This window comes from Microcaecilia unicolor, chromosome 8 (assembly GCF_901765095.1).
Source record: "Microcaecilia unicolor chromosome 8, aMicUni1.1, whole genome shotgun sequence".
Taxonomy (NCBI): Eukaryota; Metazoa; Chordata; class Amphibia; order Gymnophiona; family Siphonopidae; genus Microcaecilia; species Microcaecilia unicolor.
Window position 1 is genome coordinate 131,871,372 of NC_044038.1, and position 18,955 is coordinate 131,890,326.

The window sequence follows — 18,955 nt, forward strand, 5'->3', positions numbered from 1 at the left end:
AGTAGGCACATAGTAAGCCAGACACGATTAATGGTCCTTTAACTGCTGAAAGACAATTTGTTCAATTCATGTGGCCCAGAGATTGAAAAAAAGTCCCTTTCTTTGTCGGTTCCAAGCACAAGCATTGTAGAGGGCACACAGCAAGATTACAGCCCATTGCAGACTATTTAACAGCATTTTTCAAATTACAAAAAAAAACAAAAACAATCCTGGTAATGTGCTCAGTGTGTCTGTCTTTTTAGAATCACTTAAAAAAAAAAATGTCCAAAAGAAAAACACACAAAAACAAGCCATTGGATGTATAGGGGGAGAGGGGACAACATTAGACTGGCCACACAGACATCCCAGCAGAGCAATGGGGCACCCTTGGGGGCACTGCAGTGGACTTCACATAAAAGGTCCCAGAAACATATTTAACCGTTATCCTCTTATATTGTATGGTTAGCCCTCCAAAACCCACTAAAAATCTACTGTACATCACTACAATAGCCCTTTATGTCTGCAGGTGTCAACTATATGTGGGTTGTGAAGAAACCCACATTTAGTTGTTTTAAGCCTGTAAAATGTATTGGATATTTTCCTGAAGTGTTTTTTTCCTATTTGGCCAGCAGGTGGTGTTTCTTTGCTGTAAAGCTTGTTACAGAGAACTGAATGTTCTTTTCTTTAGTTTTAGCACACATACAGAAAGCTAAAAGTAGTATTATTTTGAAATTTTCTTGTTTTGGGCTCTGATTGGCCCAAGAGCTCATTTTCATTTGAAGTGTACTGGCTTTTGCTCCAGTCTTAGCCAGGAAGAAGAGAGAGAGAAATCTCTTTGCTAAGGCCCAGTAAACATTTACGTTTGATAACTTGTGAGCAGCTATATGTCCTAATCTTCCCAGGTACTTTTCAGAAAGTATACAAATATTTTAATTAGTGTTATAATTGATCCATATTTTATTTACCTGTTATTGTTTGCTGTTCAATTTTTAAGACAATAAACAATATTTAGTTTATTACCTCTCTGTCAGGACTGATAAAGAATCCTGGTGGTTTGTGTTTTGGGTCTGTGAGTGCTTTCTGGGACTGTGGAACCACTGGGAGTGTGGCCCCAGTAACCTAGAAAGCAGTGGCGTAGCCAATATGGGGCCATGGGGGCCTGGGCCCCGTAGATTTGCCCCTGGACCCCCCTGCCGATGACCCTCTCGACCCCCCCCTCCCGCCGCCAACCCGCCGTTGCCTACCTTTGCTGGCGGAGGACCCCCCAACCCCTCCAGCTGAGCCGAAATCCTCTTCTTCCCAATCCCGCGCAAGGCTTTGTTCTAGTCTGACGTCCTGCACGTTGTACGTGCAGGACGTCAGACTAGAACGAAGCCTTGCATGGCATTGGGAAGAAGAGGACCTCGGCTCGGCTGGCGGGGTTGGGATCTCCCACCAGTAAAGGTAGGCGACGGCGGGATGGTGGCGGGGGGGGGGGTCATCAATGGTGGTGGTGGGGGGGGGGGGGGGTCGGTGGCACCGGAGGGGGCTAAAATGTGCCCCTTCACCTCAGGCTGTGGATACCCCTCCCGCCGAAGACTGGCTACGCCCCTGCTAGAAAGTACTGGGGATAATTTGAGAGTGAGAGACTTGCCCAGAGGCGGTTGTGACCCAGGAGGAGAGTGCTACTGTAGAGCATGAGTGGCAGGTGCAGGTGGACCTGAGCTGTGCTGGGGATAGACCCTCTAAGTGGCCGCGGGGTAACCCCAGGCATGTGGCTAGGTGTTTCGTGACATGGGTACAGTAGGTTTTGGTGGGTTTTGGAGAGCTCACACTTTCCTCAACAAGTGTAAGAGAGTGGGTTATGGGCTTGGGTTCCCTTCTCTACAGTGTACTGCACTGACCACTCTAGGGACCTGCTTGATGCTCTAATAGGACTGACCATACCATCTGAAGTCATAGAGGCTGGTATGTACTGTTTCTTTCACAGCTTTGGGGGGTGGGTGGGTGGGGGTCAGTGACCACTGGGAGGGGTAAAGGGTATCATGCCTTAATCCCTCCAGTGATCATCTGGTCATTTAGGCAACTTTTTGTGACTTAGGTGTGATTGAATGGTCTAGACCAAAACATCTAACTTTAATGGAGTTCTTTTTGTTCTTTAATTTTATGTTTAATTTTATTTTTTTATTGTATTTATTGTAAACCCTTCATTTTGCTTGCAAGAAAAGCAGTAGTTTATTAGATTTAACAGAAAAATGTCCAAGTTCTGGGAACGCTTAAATGCCACCCCAACATTCCCCTTATGATTTGGACTCACTGCAGAAAAAAAGTATCAAATCTGAGTTTTGATTTTCGAAACGTTTCTCTTTTGAAAATGAGCCCCTTTATGTCTGTAAAAATCAAAACGAACATTTCTAGAAGATGGAATATCTAGTATAAATGTATTCGCTGAGTGCAATGAGCTCTGGGGATGGTAAATTCTCAAGGAAGTTGATCATGTCAAGGGAACTTCACTATTCAGGGGCATGTAAATGAAAATCGAATTTTATACTGTATGCGCCATTTTATCGGTAGCCAATGTAGACTTTTCAAAATCAGAGATACATGTTCAAATCTAGATGTGCCTCTCAGAATTCTAACCATTGCATTTTGTGCCAGTTGTAATGGCTTCAGCATATGCCCCGATAAACTCCTCAAAAAAGGAATTACAATAGTCAAATATTGGCATCACTGATGCACGAACTACAGTTTGAAAATTAACATCAGACAACAAGTCCTTCGGTTGCCTTAAAAGCTTTAGTTTATAAAAATTCTTTTTACCAAGGAACTTATATGAGACTTAAAGGTCGATGCTGAATCTAGAATGATTATTTCCTTATGCCTTGAGCTAAAACAGTTGTGCTGTTTTACCTTTCTCATAAAGGTAGAGAACACAGTAGCAGCTGCTGGTGTGATGTTTTGCTCCTTGTACAGTAACGTTCTTATACTTGCTTGGCTGATCATGCAGTGTAGAATGGCTGGCTGCTTCTATGACCTAGAAAAACTTTGGATACCAGCACTGTTCAATTTTTAAGACACTAAACAATATTTAGTTTATTGCCTCTCTGTCTGGTGGTTTGTGTGTTGGGTCTGTGAGTGCTTTCTGGGACTGTGGAACTGGGAGTGTGGCCTCAGTAACCTAGAAATCACTGGGGATAATTTGAGATTGAGAGACCTTACCAGAGGTTCTGATTTTTTAAATGTTTTTCTTTTGAAAATGAGCCCCTTTATGCAGTGGTGTGCTGGTAAATGTTTAAAAACAGGCTCTCTCCCCGGTCCACCTCTGCGCCCCCCCCCCCCAAATTGCAGAGCTGGCTATAGCCGGGCAGTGAGCCTTAGGGGAGGGCAATGCATTACTCCAGGAAAAAAAATTAAAATGATCCCAGGTTCCAATCTAATTCATGTTTAAAGTGGGATAAAATGCCATAAATAAGTAAATAAATATAAACTTTTAATGTTGAGCACCTGATTCTTCTTCATTTCTTGCCCTACATCTGTAAGTAAAAGCTGGGTCCTCCGCAGACTTGACTGTCCAGTGGATCCAGCTTCTGCCTATTTTCTTCATCCATGTGCAGTTTTTCTCCTCTCTTCCTTTTCCCTCATCTCATCTCCTTCCTCACTCCTCCTTCCCCTCCATCCATGTCCAGCATTTCTTCTCTCTCCCTTCCCTCCCTCTCCTCCATCCATGTCCAGCAACCCTCCTCTTCCCTGTCCTCCCCTCCATCCACCCATGTCCAGCAACCCTCCTCTCCCCTGGCCCTCCCCTCCATCCACCTACCCACCCATGTCCAGCAACCCTCCTCTCCCCCTGGCCCTCCCCTCCATCCACCTACCCACCCATGTCCAGCAACCCTCCTCTTCCCCCTGCCCTCCCTTCCATCCACCCATGTCCAGCAACCCTCCTCTTCCCCCTGCCTTCCCCTCCATCCACCCATGTCCAGCAACCCTCCTCTTCCCTCCCTCCCCTCCATCCACCCATGTCCAGCAACCCTCCTCTTCCCTCCCTCCCCTCCATCCACCCATGTCCAGCAACCCTCTTCTCTCCCCTGCCCTCCCCTCCATCCACCCATGTTAACCATCTCTTTCCAGCTTACCCCCCCCAGCAGCCCATGTCAACCATCTCCCTTCTAGCCCCTCCCCTACTCAACACCAGACATTTCCTGCCTTCTTCCAGCCTCCTCCCCCGATTCCCGCTCCCCAGGTCATCCATCATCTCCTATCTGCCCTCAGCTCCCCGATAGTCCTCGTTTCCTTCCTGCTGCCGCCCTGCCTTTAAATATTGTATTTTTCCTCGAGTCACTGTGCTGGCATTGAAAGCAGCAGGCTCGGCTCGGCTCCAGCCTTCCCTCACATGGTTCCACCCTCGAGGAAACAGGAAATACATCAGAAGAGGGCGGAACCATGCGAGGGAAGGCTCGAGCTGAGCCTGCTGCTTTCAATGCTGGCGCCGCAACTCGAGGAAAAATACAATACTTAAAGGCAGGGCGGCGGCAGGAAGGAAACAAGGGCTATCGGGTAGCTGAGGGCAGACAGGAGATGATGGACGACCTGCAGAGTGGGGGAGCCTGCAGCTCGCGGGGTGGGGGGGAGGAGAGGCAAGCCGGCTCGCAACAACCGGCTAGCAAGATGCAAATAAATTTAACAACCGGCTCGTGCGAGCCGGCTCCAGCACACCACTGCCTTTATGTCTATAAAAATCCAAACGAACATTTCTAAATGATGGAGCATCTAGTATAAATGTATTTGCTGAGGTGTTGCGTGGAGGGTGATTCGATAGGGGGCGCCTAGGTTCAAGGTCTACAACAGTACCTATTTGAAGCCTATTCTATAAACAAAAGTAGGTGTAAGAGGCTGATAACATGCTTATATTCGAGGCATAAACGCTTAAACCAGCCATCAAGCTGCTTTAAATTTCATACTAAGATTACATAAAACCAAAACATAGGTTGTAAGGTTGTATCATCTCCATACATAAGTATGTAGATAATAAATAAATCTAGAGCTTAGGTATGATCCTAGAATCAAATTTGACATTTGAATTTCAGATTAATGAGTTTACAAAGATCTGTGTCTTTGAAGAGCTGTAAGATCATCATTAAGCCCTATGAGTTTTAGAACTGTTGCTCAGGTCATTTTAATCCCTCTCTTGCATCATGCAATTCCTTGCATCGTTCTATTTCATTGCAACTGTTGATTTTTTTATGTTAGGGAAGTTTCATGAAGCACCTTTTAAACAAATTGCACTGGCTTAAAGTAGATTTGCGTCTTCATTTTAAAATAGCCTGCATGGTTTATAAAAGTTTTCATGGATTTAATTTGTAAAATATAGTGAAACTTTTAACATTTCCAATTCAAGGGAACTACACAGAGGTTAAACATAAATTTTTTCCATCCATGAAAAAGGTACACCTAAGGTCTATTTGGGAACAATCTTTTACATACCAAAGTGGTAACATTTTGAATAATCAAATTTCATCTTCTTCTCGTTTTCAAAAGGCACTTAAAACTTATTTTTAAATCAACAATTGTAAATCCGTTTGGTTTTAAGTTGGATAAGGAAAATTGATGTAAATTCCCTCAAATATGAAGGCTTTTTATTTGTGATCCGCCTTGCATCCTTAGGGTTAAAGGTGGAGTATACGATGTACAATGCAATCTCACTCAGACTCTGGCCATGCGAATGCCCAGCCACAAAGCTCTTGCTGCCTAAAACCTCACTGCTTCTTGTAAAACCGCTTGGTGAACGCAAATCGCGTTGTAGTGTTGGAATATTATTACCTTTTTGACCAGAAGTATTTTTCTTCAATGCTTATTGTATAATTAAAAAAAAATCTTGTAGACAAGCCCCAGCAAGATGTGCCACATATGCACACATACTCGCCAGCCAGTAACCGAGTCTTTGTGTGGGGCTGGAGGCAAGAAAAAGGAGCTGTGTGGTATCTGTTCGGTTCTCTTCTGTGATGTGTGTGACTCTTTCTTTCTGTTTAGATCCAGTCAAAGGAAATACAGCCTGGGAAAACCAGACCAAAGGGACTTAAGTGAGAATTTGGCTGCCACTCAGGGTCTGGCACACATAATAGCCGAATGCACAAGGCTTTTCCAGGTACAAAGCAGGGTGTACAAAGAGAGCTTGTAAAGGAGACCCTTCTAATTGTGGCCAGTATTCCTACAGAAGACATTGGATATGTGTCCCCATTACTTTGCAGTCCTGATATCCAGATAGGACATGATTTATGAACATGTCTGTTTCTAAAATGTGTGTTACAATCACAATTGAAAGATGTTTAGAGCATCAGGCCAAGATCCTGAGAGGTCAGAGTTCAAGTCTCACTTGTCCCACAGACATTTCTTGTCACCTTCAGTCTCCATGTCCTCAGGGCCAAAAAACTTAGATTGAATTTCTCTGAGGCAGGTAAATTTCTGTACCTTCAGCTCAGATTTGGAAACTAAATTCAAGGAAAAATGGGAACCAATGGCCTCTTCTCCCAGTAGAGAACTGGAGGGGGGGAGGGGGAGTTGATAGTGAGAGGGGCAGACATCAACCTTCAGACACATCTCCTTGATGCACATTTAACTATTGTCCATCAATACAAGCAGAGGCATACTTAAAATCCAACCTTCTCAATATCCCAGCGCTGTAATATTTTACCGAATTTTAATATATATGTATTAAATTGTATGCGTACGGGAACATTCTCAAACAGAGCCTCAGCTGGTAATTCTTCACACAGGGAAGTCACCTCTGTGATTTGCCACAATCGTCACTAGCTTTCTTGGTTTATGCGCTAAAATATTTTACTTGCTTAGGGTCCTTTTACAAAGGCGTGCTGAAAAATGGCTTGCTGTAGTGTAGGCATGGGATTTGGGCACATGCCGATCCGTTTTTTTAACGTGCATGTAAAAAAGGCTTTTTTTTTTTTTTTTTTTGCTGAAAATGGATGTGCGGCAAAATGAGACCTTACCGCCAGCCATTGACCTAGCAGTAAAGACTCATGTGGTAACCAGGCGGTAATGACCTACGCATGCCAAATGCCACTTGGCGTGCGTCCATTACGTGCATCCGAAAATTTAAAAAATATTTATTAGACTCGTGCCAAAAGTGAAATTACCACAAGAGGCATGCGGTAGTCAGGCGGTAACTCCATTTTGGTGCACGTTGGGTGCGCTTAGATACACGGCTTAGTAAAAGGGCCCCTTAGCTCTTAACATTTTAATTATCTCTGAAATAATCACTTATCTTTAAGGGACCAGTTGCCACATGTCCTGCCAAACTAAAATGCGGTGTACATTGCCACGTGTCAATATCCCCTTTCTAAAATGGCATTTACATTTAAAAAGTGAGGCTTTTCCATATAGGGCCATAGATTTGATATACTGCCTTTCTTTGGTACATTCAAAGCAGTTTTACTTATTATATATACAGGTGCTTTCTCAGTCATTAGTGGGCTCACAATCTGTTTTACCTGGGGCAATGGAAGGGTCATAAGGAGCCACAGTGGAAACTGAACCCAGTTCTCCAGGTTCTTGGTCTACTGCACTAACCATTAGGCTACTCCTCTGTTCCATTTGTGATATATAGTGAGCTTAGTGGATATATCAGTTAGCCCCAACATATTTAAAATTGTTTGGTTAACATATCTACTTATTAGAATGTACATATTTTTACAGGTATAACATGCACATACATATGACACATGCAAATTGAATGTCTGTGGAAAAATAAGCTAGCATAACGCATCCACGCAGATAGCATGCTATACCAGTTTATTTTTCTAAGACATGCTAATCGCAAAAATTAATGTGTTTGTTTTTAAAGGCTTTTCTTTAGGTTCATGATTACTGCACAAAACCTGCAAAAAAAAAAAAACTTAAAAGAAAAAGCTTTAAAACAAATGCACTAATTTTATAATTAGTGTGTCTTAGTAAAAATACACAGGCATAGCGTGCCTACGCATATAGGGCTAGATTCTATGTATGACGCCTGAAAAATCCACGCAGAATAAATTCCACCTAAGCGTATTCTGTAACTGTAATTAAATTCTGGAATTAATTTCCAGAGTATATAGTAAAAGCAGTTAGCAGGGTTTAAAAAAGGTTTGGATAGCTTCCTAAAAGAAAAGTCCATAAGCCATTAGTAAGATGGACTTGGGGAAAATCCACTGCCTATTTTTAGAATAAGCAGCATAAAATGTATTGTACTGTTATGGGATCTTGCCAGGTATTTGTGACCTGGATTGGCCACTGTTGGAAACAGGATGCTGGGCTTGCTAGACCTTTGGTCTGTCCCAGTAGGGCAACACTTATGTACTTAGATACCAGTGTCAAAGAGCTTTCAGTTCATACAGATGACAAGATGTGACAGTCTTTCTTGCCTTGCAGCTTCCAGAGTATTGCATTGATACGTACTGTATTGCATTACCTGAAGAAAGTGTTCATTATGGTGATGTTCCAGCCACTCCCACCACATACTCCAACACGCTGATTTCCCTGGAGAATTCCATGCAGAACCTGCTGCGTGATTCTAAGGACAAATTTAGAAGCTGGACTGTGTGCCCAAACCAGGAACAGGTGGAGGTGGCATACAAGAAGGTAAATCCAGTCTCCATGAGCTTTTGTTTTCCCCAGAGTAGAAGCAAAGGGAAGTACCTGCTCAGGTCTAGCGGCTGTTTTCTGTGTGGTTCACTGCAGTGGCTTTTCATTTGCTGTGTCAGTCGTGTGGCTAGTTTTCTGTATTGCGAAGGAATGCTTGAGTTTCCCTTCTAGCTCAGAAGGGCACACAAAAAGCAGGGAGTTAAAACAAAAATTTGCACACGTGACCTGACTGGAGCCAGTTGTGTAACGTTATCCAGGCACTACAGCACCATCCTCATAAATTTTGCCTTGCATGACCATTTTCCATTGGTGGGTTGTGATAAAATCTGCTGTTTGAAGGAGGCCCAGAGAAATAAGCCAAAACGAATTGCTCTCTCAGTTGAACAGTGTTAGTATCTCTTATTTTTATGCCTGTCCCCTCCTGTTCTTTAATCCTCATCCCACATGCTGATTCGTCTCCATCTCATGAAGAATGCATTTTCACCAGACTTGGTATTCTATCTCTGTCTCTGTTTGATTTGGAAACCTTTTGACTATCAAATATCCACTGAGTTTGTATATTAGAAAATCAAGGAATTAGAACGCTTATGGGGGAAGTTATCCAAGAACAGTAAAAGGTGGGCTGTTACCAGGGCTTTTTTTGAGGGGGTACCGGCACCTTTTCTATTGTCTGCTAAAATCAACCCATGGTCCCGAAGTTTTAATGAAAGAGCTCAGGCTCTACACACCAATTCTGCCTTGTCATAGATTCTGTGACTGGTTGCAGGGGGCCTGGCTATTGTGGCATGGGTTCCTTAGTAATTACCCCACCCCTGAAAGGTGGCCTGTCATTTGAGTACCGGCAACTTTTTCGCTAGAAAAAAACGCACTGGCTGTTACCTGAAGTATCTCAGTACAGCAGGTTGTTGATTCTTATGGTAAATGAATACCATTACTTGCAAGTGCCAGCAAGGACAGGAGTGATTGGGGATCATTTCTTCCCAGACCATTAATCACCTTGGGGGTCTTTTACTAAAGCTTAGCTCGAGTTACCTGCAGCAGGACCCATAGGAATAACAGGGCCCTGCTGCAGATAACTCGAGCTAAGCTTTAGTAAAAGACCCCCCAAGGATTTAGGAGTCAGATAGGCCTGGGGACGCCTTCAGGAGGGTGAGTGGGGCTTGAAGGAGGGGGGTTACTGTTTGGGGGGAGGGACATTTCCAGTTGGAAATTGATTAGAAATGGGGGTCCTTAGGGTGGGCTGGACCTGGATTTGGGGGGAGGAAGGCTAGAAGAGCTTATGGCATGGAGAGGGATGCTCTAGCTACCAGTTTCATTTAATGGTCCAGCCCAATTAAGAGACGGCCTGGGAGTGTCAAGCCATGGCTTAACAGCCCAATGCTCCCAGGGGATAAAATAATCCTAGATTTTATGTGAGGCAACTTTACAGTAAGCTGCAGTATTGTCGTTACATAGTAATAAGCAGCTTTGCATGCATTTACATGCTTTGCAACGCATTACTATGTATAACGCAGGATGACCTATTTAATGCTGTGGGGCCCTTTTATTAAAGTACACTAGTGATTCCCGGCGTGGCAAATGTGATACAGCTCAATGCAGAAATTGCTAGCGTAGTTTAGTAAAAGGAGCTCTGTGTTAGGACCCTTTAATATGCACTAAGGGGCAAATAATGTGCATTAATGCCCTAACACAGCTTTATAACAAAGTACTACTCTGCCTATGAAAAGCTATTCCGTTATTACATTTCCTTTTTGTACATCTGTATGTTGCACATGCCAGCATGTTTAAAAATATAAGTGAGATTAAATAAAAAATACTACCAACAATAAAGAATGGCAACTCGAATGCAGCAGCTCATAGGTTTGCTTGCTTTGTTTTGAAACAGAGACTGATCTATTGGCTTCAACCTTTTGACTTCATCCTGTCTCCTGTTTTCATCCAACCTCCTTGGCAGTCGCCTCTGTGAGTCCCGAAGGCTGTCTGCTCCCTGTCCCCAGTGGCTGCAACCCCCCCCCCCCCAAAAAAAAAAAAAAAGCATGGGGCTGCAGCAGCCTTCACTCACGCGCTGTCGGCTCTGCTAGTCCTCTGCCCCCGCTGATGTCAACTGACAGCACATGTTTGAAGGCTGCTGCAGCCCTGCGCTTGCTTTTTTGTTGTTGTTGTTTTTCTGGTGCTGCTGTCTGCAGTAGCGGTTTGGGCAGGAGGGAGGTCAGGATTTGCCGCCGCACCCCGAAGAGTTTGCTATGGCACATCAGGGTACTGTGGCGCACAGTTTAGGAAACGCTGTTGTGAGCTCTAAGAATCAGGGACTGTCTTTTACATGTACAAACTTAGTAATGTTTAGTAATCACTGCTGGGTAATAGGGGCAAAGCTTAATTACCATAAATCTTCATTCTACGTCCCTATTAATCCAAGAGATTTCCCAAATGTGGCTTTCTCTGCTTCTTACCTTTTTAATGTTTGAGGAACTGGGCCCAGGCTCGGGAGCAATTTTATTTCCCATGTTTCCAAGTTTTATTAACACTTCCCACCCAGCCTTATGAGGAGTTGTGGCAGATATATAACCGATAGTGGGAGAATGGAGGATGGAACTACAATAATAACAGGACAGATGAAAGACTGTATTTTACCTCCAAGTAAATAGTCTCCACACACGTAGAGCACAGCTAATGAAAACTGAAACTAAAAGCCATGGTGCTTTTACAGTGACTGACTTTGCGCCACACTTGAAGTGACAGCTAACATCATAACTCCACAGAGTGGCTAATTCCTAAGGAGCATATCATCCCAAATTTACAGACTTAAATTCCTGCTAAAATTTTGTTATCAAAAACGTTTATTTGGAGCAGTCTAGTTACCATATAAACTATTATGCAAGATCATAATTGCATTCCTTACAAACACAGTGTGAAAAAAAAATACAAAGGGAAGCTCCCCCCCCCCCCCCCCCCCCCAATGGTCTAGTAGTGCAGTCCGGGCAGGAGCGATGCCCCAGTCACGGCATCCATTTTGAGAGCAGCGCCGGAATAGATAAGTGGGTATTGCTGCTGCCCCAACCACACCCCTGTGGCTGGTTTTTATGCCATAACCTCTAATGGAAGCAGACGGGAAAAGTGAGCAGACCAAAGGAACAGAAGGCAAGAAATCAAAACCCTTTTGCTGCTGCTGTTAATAAATTACTTGGACCATAGTCTGGACTTTTTGTGTTTTGTTTCTTTGGAATGCTCACTTTTTCTGCTAGCCTGGCCCTTGTAGATGGCCTGTTTGCTTCCTGGATCTAATGGAAGCAGAACATTCAAATCACTCATGCATATTCATTGTGCAATTCTTAAAAACTTGACTGGGTTGTGACACTCAAAGACTAGAGTTGTCCATCCCTGCTGTAGATTGACCATCCTATCACCCTGTGCTTCTCAGGCCCTATATACAGTTTAGTACAGATTTCACTGTCCCTGGTTTTAATTTGATGTATAATGAATTTAAACCAAGAGCCTCAGGTAGAGTCTTCAGAATTTCTAAATGTGTGTCTCTTGATCCTTTTTTGCCGTTGTAAGTCACTGCTTTACGTTTTTTAAATTATACCATTTTATATTTATACTGATTGATTTATATTATTTTTATACACTTTTTTAGGGTCTCACTCTTGGTCTCCCTTCATATCAACTCTTGGCTGCTTGTACTGTATTCATGCTTTTACGCTCATCCGGGGGTAGGGGGGTATAGCTGCCTGGCCCAGTGATTAGCACAGTGAAGTTAGGTTTTACATAGATTTAAACCAGGAAGAATGGCTAAGCTGTTGAAAACTTTAAAGCACTAAAATCGCCTCTTTATATTCTTGGTTATTAGCAGACAAGTGAGTTGTATTTAGACAGCGTGCAGGTAGTATTCAAGTCTTACACCTGAGCAGCATTAGTGAAGCTCTCTTTCTCATTAAGGTAGAAGATGTCTATCCAGTAAGGCTATGGAAGGCCTCTGTTGAGATAGAAGCTTCTCCAAAAGTGATTCTCCAGCACATACTGAGGGAACACCATGCCTGGGACCCAAATGTTCTTCAAGCCAAGGTCATAAGAACCTTGGATGAAGAGACAGAAATTTATCACTATACAACAGCCAGCTTGTCTCCACTTTCATCGAGGGAGTACATGGTTTTAAGGTAAGAAATAGCTGGCGAAAACAGTATGTGCTCCCCAGACTATTGTGTAGAAAACTTCTCTGCTTGTTTACAGCTAAAGCATCTGTAATGAAGAGCCAATAAAATATTCAAGTTTCCATGATAGAACCAGCTTCCTGGACTCATGACACTCATTTTAAAAAGAGGTTTGGACCTGTAGGAAGTAAAGGGCAAGGAGTCCAATATATGAGTCATAAGTTGGCAGAGTTTTTTTCCCCCCCCCCCATTGCTCGGGGGGAAAACTTGACTTAAAATCACTAGAAACAAACAAAAATGAGGTTTTAATGAGTATTTATTTACAAATTCTTGATGATACCACTAATTGCGCAATCCATATCACACATCTAGGCAGTTTGCAGGGCAAATATAATGTAATGAAAGGGAGGGGGAGAGAGAGCATAGAGAGAGGGGAGGTAGCGATGAAGCAGAGTGTGGTTATTGTGGTAGGTTGTTGGAAGAGCAAAGTTTTGAGCAAGTTTTTGTTATAGGAGGATGCCTGCCAAAGAGAGAGGGAATGAATTTCAGAGCTTAGAGCCAGTGTAACAGAATGCTGAGTAACTAGATGAGTCCAGTCAGAGTGCAGAGGGAAGAAGTATAGCAGTAAGCGCAAACAATTTGTAATACAACAGTCCAAACCCCAGCCTTTTATGTGAAAAAATATAAAAGTTTCAGAAACAGAATCATGTGACTGCTTAAAGTAATTTTTGACAAACTGAATGTTAAAGTTCAGAATGGATCCATAACTTGAGAGACGGTCACATTTTGTATGATCTGATTCCATTTTAGTTAGCACATGATTCCTTAATCACAAAGAAATGTGCACAGTGTAGCTTTCTATCAGACAATTTCCCATAACTGGATGCCACCTCCAACACAGAAGAGCTGTCGCCCAAGCCTGTCTGTGTGTTTGTGCTCCCACTGGGAGACACTTTCAGAGCAGACTGCCTTATAAATAAAAGGCGTTTAGATCAGATCTCATTTGAGTCAGAAATCTGAAGAGAGAGGAATGAGGATGTGTTCCAGAATTGCACTGATTTATGCGCGCTAGAGACACCCATAGGAATATATGGGTGTGCGTGCTAATTTTTAGCACGCATTTAAAACGCTAGCGCAGCTACAGCATGGCTTAGTAAACAGGGTCCTTATTGTCTGCTGCTTTCCAAACTCTGGTCCAGTGCAGAATGCTAAATTTTTTTGTAGTATAGTATTAGATTATTTTACAGCATTTATCCTAATAATAAAATCATACCTAAATTTTCATAATAGGAGGGTTTTTAATTCCTTCTGAAAAGATAAATATTGACATTTTTATTACAGTGGATCATAAAGAATTCCAATGTAAAGCTGCCTGATAATAAAATAAAGAAAAGAACAGTTTCTTTGACACACCCAGAACAGCTGGAAAATATAAAGAATCCTTTGATCACAAAGTTTGATTTACTGTATAGAAAGAGGAGTGTGGTAGCCGTGTTAGTCCACTCTTAAGGTTATCAATAGAAATCAAACAAAATAAAACATGGAAAAGAAAATAAGATGATACCTTTTTTATTGGACATAACTTAATACATTTCTTCATTAGCTTTCGAAGGTTGCCCTTCTTCGTCAGATCGGAAATAAGCAAATGTGCTAGCTGACAGTGTATATAAGTGAAAACATTCAAGCATTACCAGTGCTTTTTTTGTAGAAAAAAAGGTGCCGGTACTCATTATGGGCAGGGTCACCACATATGGCTCCACCCCTATGATAGCCACACCCACATTAACCACACCCCCTATACTAGCCATGGCGCATATAAACAGACATCATTGAAAATATTATAGTACTATAGGAGAAAAAAATAACGTGATTTTTTTCATTATAAATAATCTCTGTAAGCTCTTACAGCTCCAGTATACCCAGTGCAAAATAAGACAGCCAATGTAAATTCTCAAATTGGACATAATTACAAACACTAAAATTAAAATAAAATGATTTTTTTCTACCTTTGTTGTCTGGTGACTGTTTTTCTTTCCATATTGGTCCCAGTCTGTGATTCTGCTTTCTTTTCTTTTCGCTTAACTCTTCTGTGCCATTTGTCATTTTTGTCTCCTTTTTCTTTGCTTTCTTCAATATTTTTCAGGCTCTCTCTCTGTCCAGATTTAATTCATTCTTACTATCCATTCTTTAATTTCCTTCATCTACCAGGCTTTTCATCTTTTCCTCACCCTTGTTCTCCCCATGCCCCTTCCTCTTATTCTCCAGTCTTTCTCTATTCCCCTTTTCCATCCAGCAGCTCTGCTTTCTCTCCCCATCCTTCCAGTGTCTCCCCTATTTCTTTCTGCATTCTTCCATCCAGCATCTTCCCTCTCTCTCTCCCCATCCTTCCATCTGTTTTCCCTCTCTCTTTCCCCAATCCTTCCATCTGTTTTTCCCTCTCTCCCCATCCTTCCATCTGTTTTTCCCTCTCTCTCCCCATCCTTCCCATCTGTTTTCCCTTCTCTCCCCAATCCTTCCCTCTGTTGTTTTCCCTTTCTCTCTCTCCCCAATCCTTCCCTGTTTTCCCTCTCTCTCTATCCCCATCCTTCCATCTGTTTTCCCCTCTCTCCCCAATCCTTCCATCTGTTTTCCCTCTCTCTCCCCATCCTTCCATCTGTTTTCCCTCTCTTTCCCCAATCCTTCCCTCTGTTGGTTTCCCTCTTTCTCTCTCTCCCCAATTCTTCCCTCTATTGTTTTCCCTCTCTCTCCCCAATCCTTCCCTCTGTTGTTTTCCCTCTCTCTCCCCAATCCTTCCCTCTGTTGGTTTCCTTCTCTCTCCCCAATCCTTCCCTCTGTTGTTTTCCCTCTTTCTCTCTTTCCCCAATCCTTCCCTCTGTTGGTTTCCTTCTTTCTCTCTCTCCCCAATCCTTCCCTCTGTTGTTTTCCCTCTTTCTCTCTCTCCCCCCAATCCTTCCCTCTGTTGTTTTCCCTCTCTCCCCAGTCCTTCCCTCTGTTGTTTTCCCTCTTTCTCTCTCTCCCCCCAATCCTTCCCTCTGTTGTTTTCCCTCTCTCTCCCCAGTCCTTCCCTCTGTTGTTTTCCCTCTTTCTCTCTTTCCCCAATCCTTCCATCTGTTTTTCCCTCTCTCCCCAATCCTTCCATGTTTTTCCCTCTCTCTCCCCAATCCTTCCCTCTGTTGGTTTCCCTCTCTCTCCCCAATCCTTCCCTCTGTTGGTTTCCCTCTCTCCCCGATCCTTCCCTCTGTTGGTTTTCCTCTTTCTCTCTCTCCCCAATCCTTCCCTCTGTTGGTTTCCCTCTTTCTCTCTCTCCCCAATCCTTCCCTCTGTTGGTTTCCTTCTTTCTCTCTCTCCCCAATCCTTCCCTCTGTTGGTTTCCCTCTTTCCCTCTCTCCCAAATCCTTCCCTCTGTTGGTTTCCCTCTTTCTCTCTTTCCCCAATCCTTCCCTCTGTTGTTTTCCCTCTTTCTCTCTCTCTCCCCAATCCTTCCCTCTGTTTCCCCTTTCTCTCTCTCCCCAATCCTTCCCTGTTTTCCCTCTCTCTCTATCCCCATCCTTCCATCTGTTTTCCCCCTCTCTCCCCAATCCTTCCATCTGTTTTCCCTCTCTCTCCCCATCCTTCCATCTGTTTTCCCTCTCTTTCCCCAATCCTTCCCTCTGTTGGTTTCCCTCTTTCTCTCTCTCCCCAATTCTTCCCTCTGTTGGTTTCCCTCTCTCTCCCCAATCCTTCCCTCTGTTGTTTTCCCTCTCTCTCCCCAATCCTTCCCTCTGTTGGTTTCCTTCTCTCTCCCCAATCCTTCCCTCTGTTGTTTTCCCTCTTTCTCTCTTTCCCCAATCCTTCCCTCTGTTGGTTTCCTTCTTTCTCTCTCTCCCCAATCCTTCCCTCTGTTGTTTTCCCTCTTTCTCTCTCTCCCCCCAATCCTTCCCTCTGTTGTTTTCCCTCTTTCTCTCTCTCCCCAATCCTTCCCTCTGTTGGATTCCCTCTCCCTGCCAAGTTTGGCGCGAAGACGCGACGCACGCGGCACCAGCCCCTATTTCCGGCCGCTGCTGCTTCTCCTGTTGTTGAGCAGCAGCGGCCGCTACACAAAGAAAAAGAAGATTAAAAAAAAATTGAAACCTGGCTGAAACGCGGCACCCCGGCACTGTAGACAGCCATTAGGCATTGGCTGTTGCCCCGCAACCGCTCCTCCTCCTCTTGCCCCTACGTCACTGCCCCTGGAGGAAGACCCCGGAGGAGCGCAGTGACGTAGAGGCAAGAGGAGGAGCGGCTGCGGGGCAACAGCCAATGCCTAATGGCTGTCTACAGTGCCGGGTGCCGCGTTTCAGCCAGGTTTGAATTTAAAAAAAAATCTTTTTCTTTGTGTAGCGGCCGCTGCTGCTCAACAGGAGAAGCAGCAGCGGCCGGAAATGGGGGCTGGCACTGCGTGCGGGACATGGACTCACGGGGCGGGGGGAGCAAAAAAAAAAAGGTGCCGGTACGCCGTACCGTTGCGTACCGGCACAAAAAAAGCACTGAGCATTATTATGACAGTCTGGGAGGATGGGGGTGGGTAGGAGGTATGCATGGGGATATCAAAGCATATCATTGATATTCTAACAGGATGGGTGTGGATAGGTGAGGGGTGGGGTGATCAACAGAGAAATACAGCTTTATGGTTTATAATTCCCATCCCCACCAGTACTGGCCTTCCGACAGCCACCCAACTTAAAACACAAGCTAATCAGAAGTAAACTTCCATCACAGACTGAAAAGGAACAGAAGGGCACACTTCCCTGTAATTTATCCAGTTGCAAACTATGCCAAAATATTTCACAGGACCCCACAGTCATCCACAAAGGAAAGATATTCAACATAAAGGAATCTTTCACTTGCTCATCTTCCAATGTGGTATATATCATTCAGTGTAAAAAATGTAACGAAGGATGCTATATTGGAGAAACAGGCCAGATGCTTAAGACAAGATTCAATTTACATAGACATCACATGAACAATACTGGTGCCAGTAGGGCTCCCACCCCTGTTGGTCAGCATTTTACAGGACCAGGACACTGTACCAGTGACTTCACAGTGAGAATCCTGAAAGGTAACTTTAAAACCATACAAGAACGTAAGACCTTTGAAGTCAGAATGATTGAATATTTTAACACCCAACAGAAAGGACTTAACAAGGATCTGGGGTTCCTAGCCCATTATAAACCATAAAGCTGTATTTCTCTGTTGATCACCCCACCCCTCACCTATCCACACCCATCCTGTTAGAATATCAATGCTATGCTTTGATGTCCCCATGCATACCTCCTACCCACCCCCATCCTCCCACCCTGTCAGACTGTCATAGTAATGCTTGAATGTTTTCACTTATATACACTGTCAGCTAGCACATTTGCTTATTTCCGATCTGACGAAGAATGGCAACCTTCGAAAGCTAATCAAGAAATGTATTAAGTTATGTCCAATAAAAAAGGTATCATCTTATTTTCTTTTCCATGTTTATTTTGTTTGATTTCTATTGATAACTGTATAGAAAGACAAACTATCAATGACTGCATATAACTTGGGGTACTCCAGATTGTTGCCCATTGTCTGCGTTTTACTGTACAGCAATCTGGAAAAATGAAAGTAAGAACTAGTGAATTCATTTTCATTTGTTTGATTTTAACTTTAGTTTTGTAAAAAAAATTATAAGAAAGCAAGAGGCTCTTTTACTAAAGCTTAGTGTGCGCTAAGCCCATTTTATACCCTTTGGACTTTTTAGTTAGCACATGATAAGCTTTCTTGAAAGGGCCCCGAAATGGTCCAAGTTGTGAAGCGCTGCGTACGACTTGTAGCGCTATAGAAATGATTTATAGTAGTAGTAGTAATGCCGATTCTTTCTTCTGTTCTAGGACTTGGAGGACTGATCCCCAGGGTGGTACCTGTGTCCTGGCAGCTACCTCAGTAGACTGTGAAGGGGTCTCAATCGGTGGAACCATAGGACATGTTATTTTGTGTCAATACCTCTTAGAAGCCACTGGGCTACAGAAATCAAAAGTCACCCATGTCTGTAGGATAGATACAAGGTATTTTTTTTTTTTTTTAATCAGTGTATCATGATTGTAAGAGTTAACGGTGTCAGTTTCTTGCAATCCTGGCTGTCCTCATAAGGTTCATATCACCTCGCACAGAACATGCACTGGGGTAAATGACTTTTGGAAACTGCTTTTTTGGAGGGCAGGAAGGCACAT

At 43.5% G+C, this 18,955-nt stretch overlaps 1 protein-coding gene across 1 annotated transcript in view; it reads left to right on the forward strand.

Annotated features, from left to right (window-relative positions):
• Positions 1-18,955, forward strand: part of LOC115475654 (rho GTPase-activating protein 7-like) — an 88,141-nt gene that overhangs the window by 66,378 nt on the left and 2,808 nt on the right. Inside the window, exons 10-13 of the mRNA XM_030211558.1 lie at positions 5,986-6,100; positions 8,377-8,586; positions 12,526-12,743; positions 18,617-18,790. Coding sequence (XP_030067418.1) covers positions 5,986-6,100; positions 8,377-8,586; positions 12,526-12,743; positions 18,617-18,790 — 717 coding nt within the window. The remainder of the gene's footprint in view (positions 1-5,985; positions 6,101-8,376; positions 8,587-12,525; positions 12,744-18,616; positions 18,791-18,955) is intronic.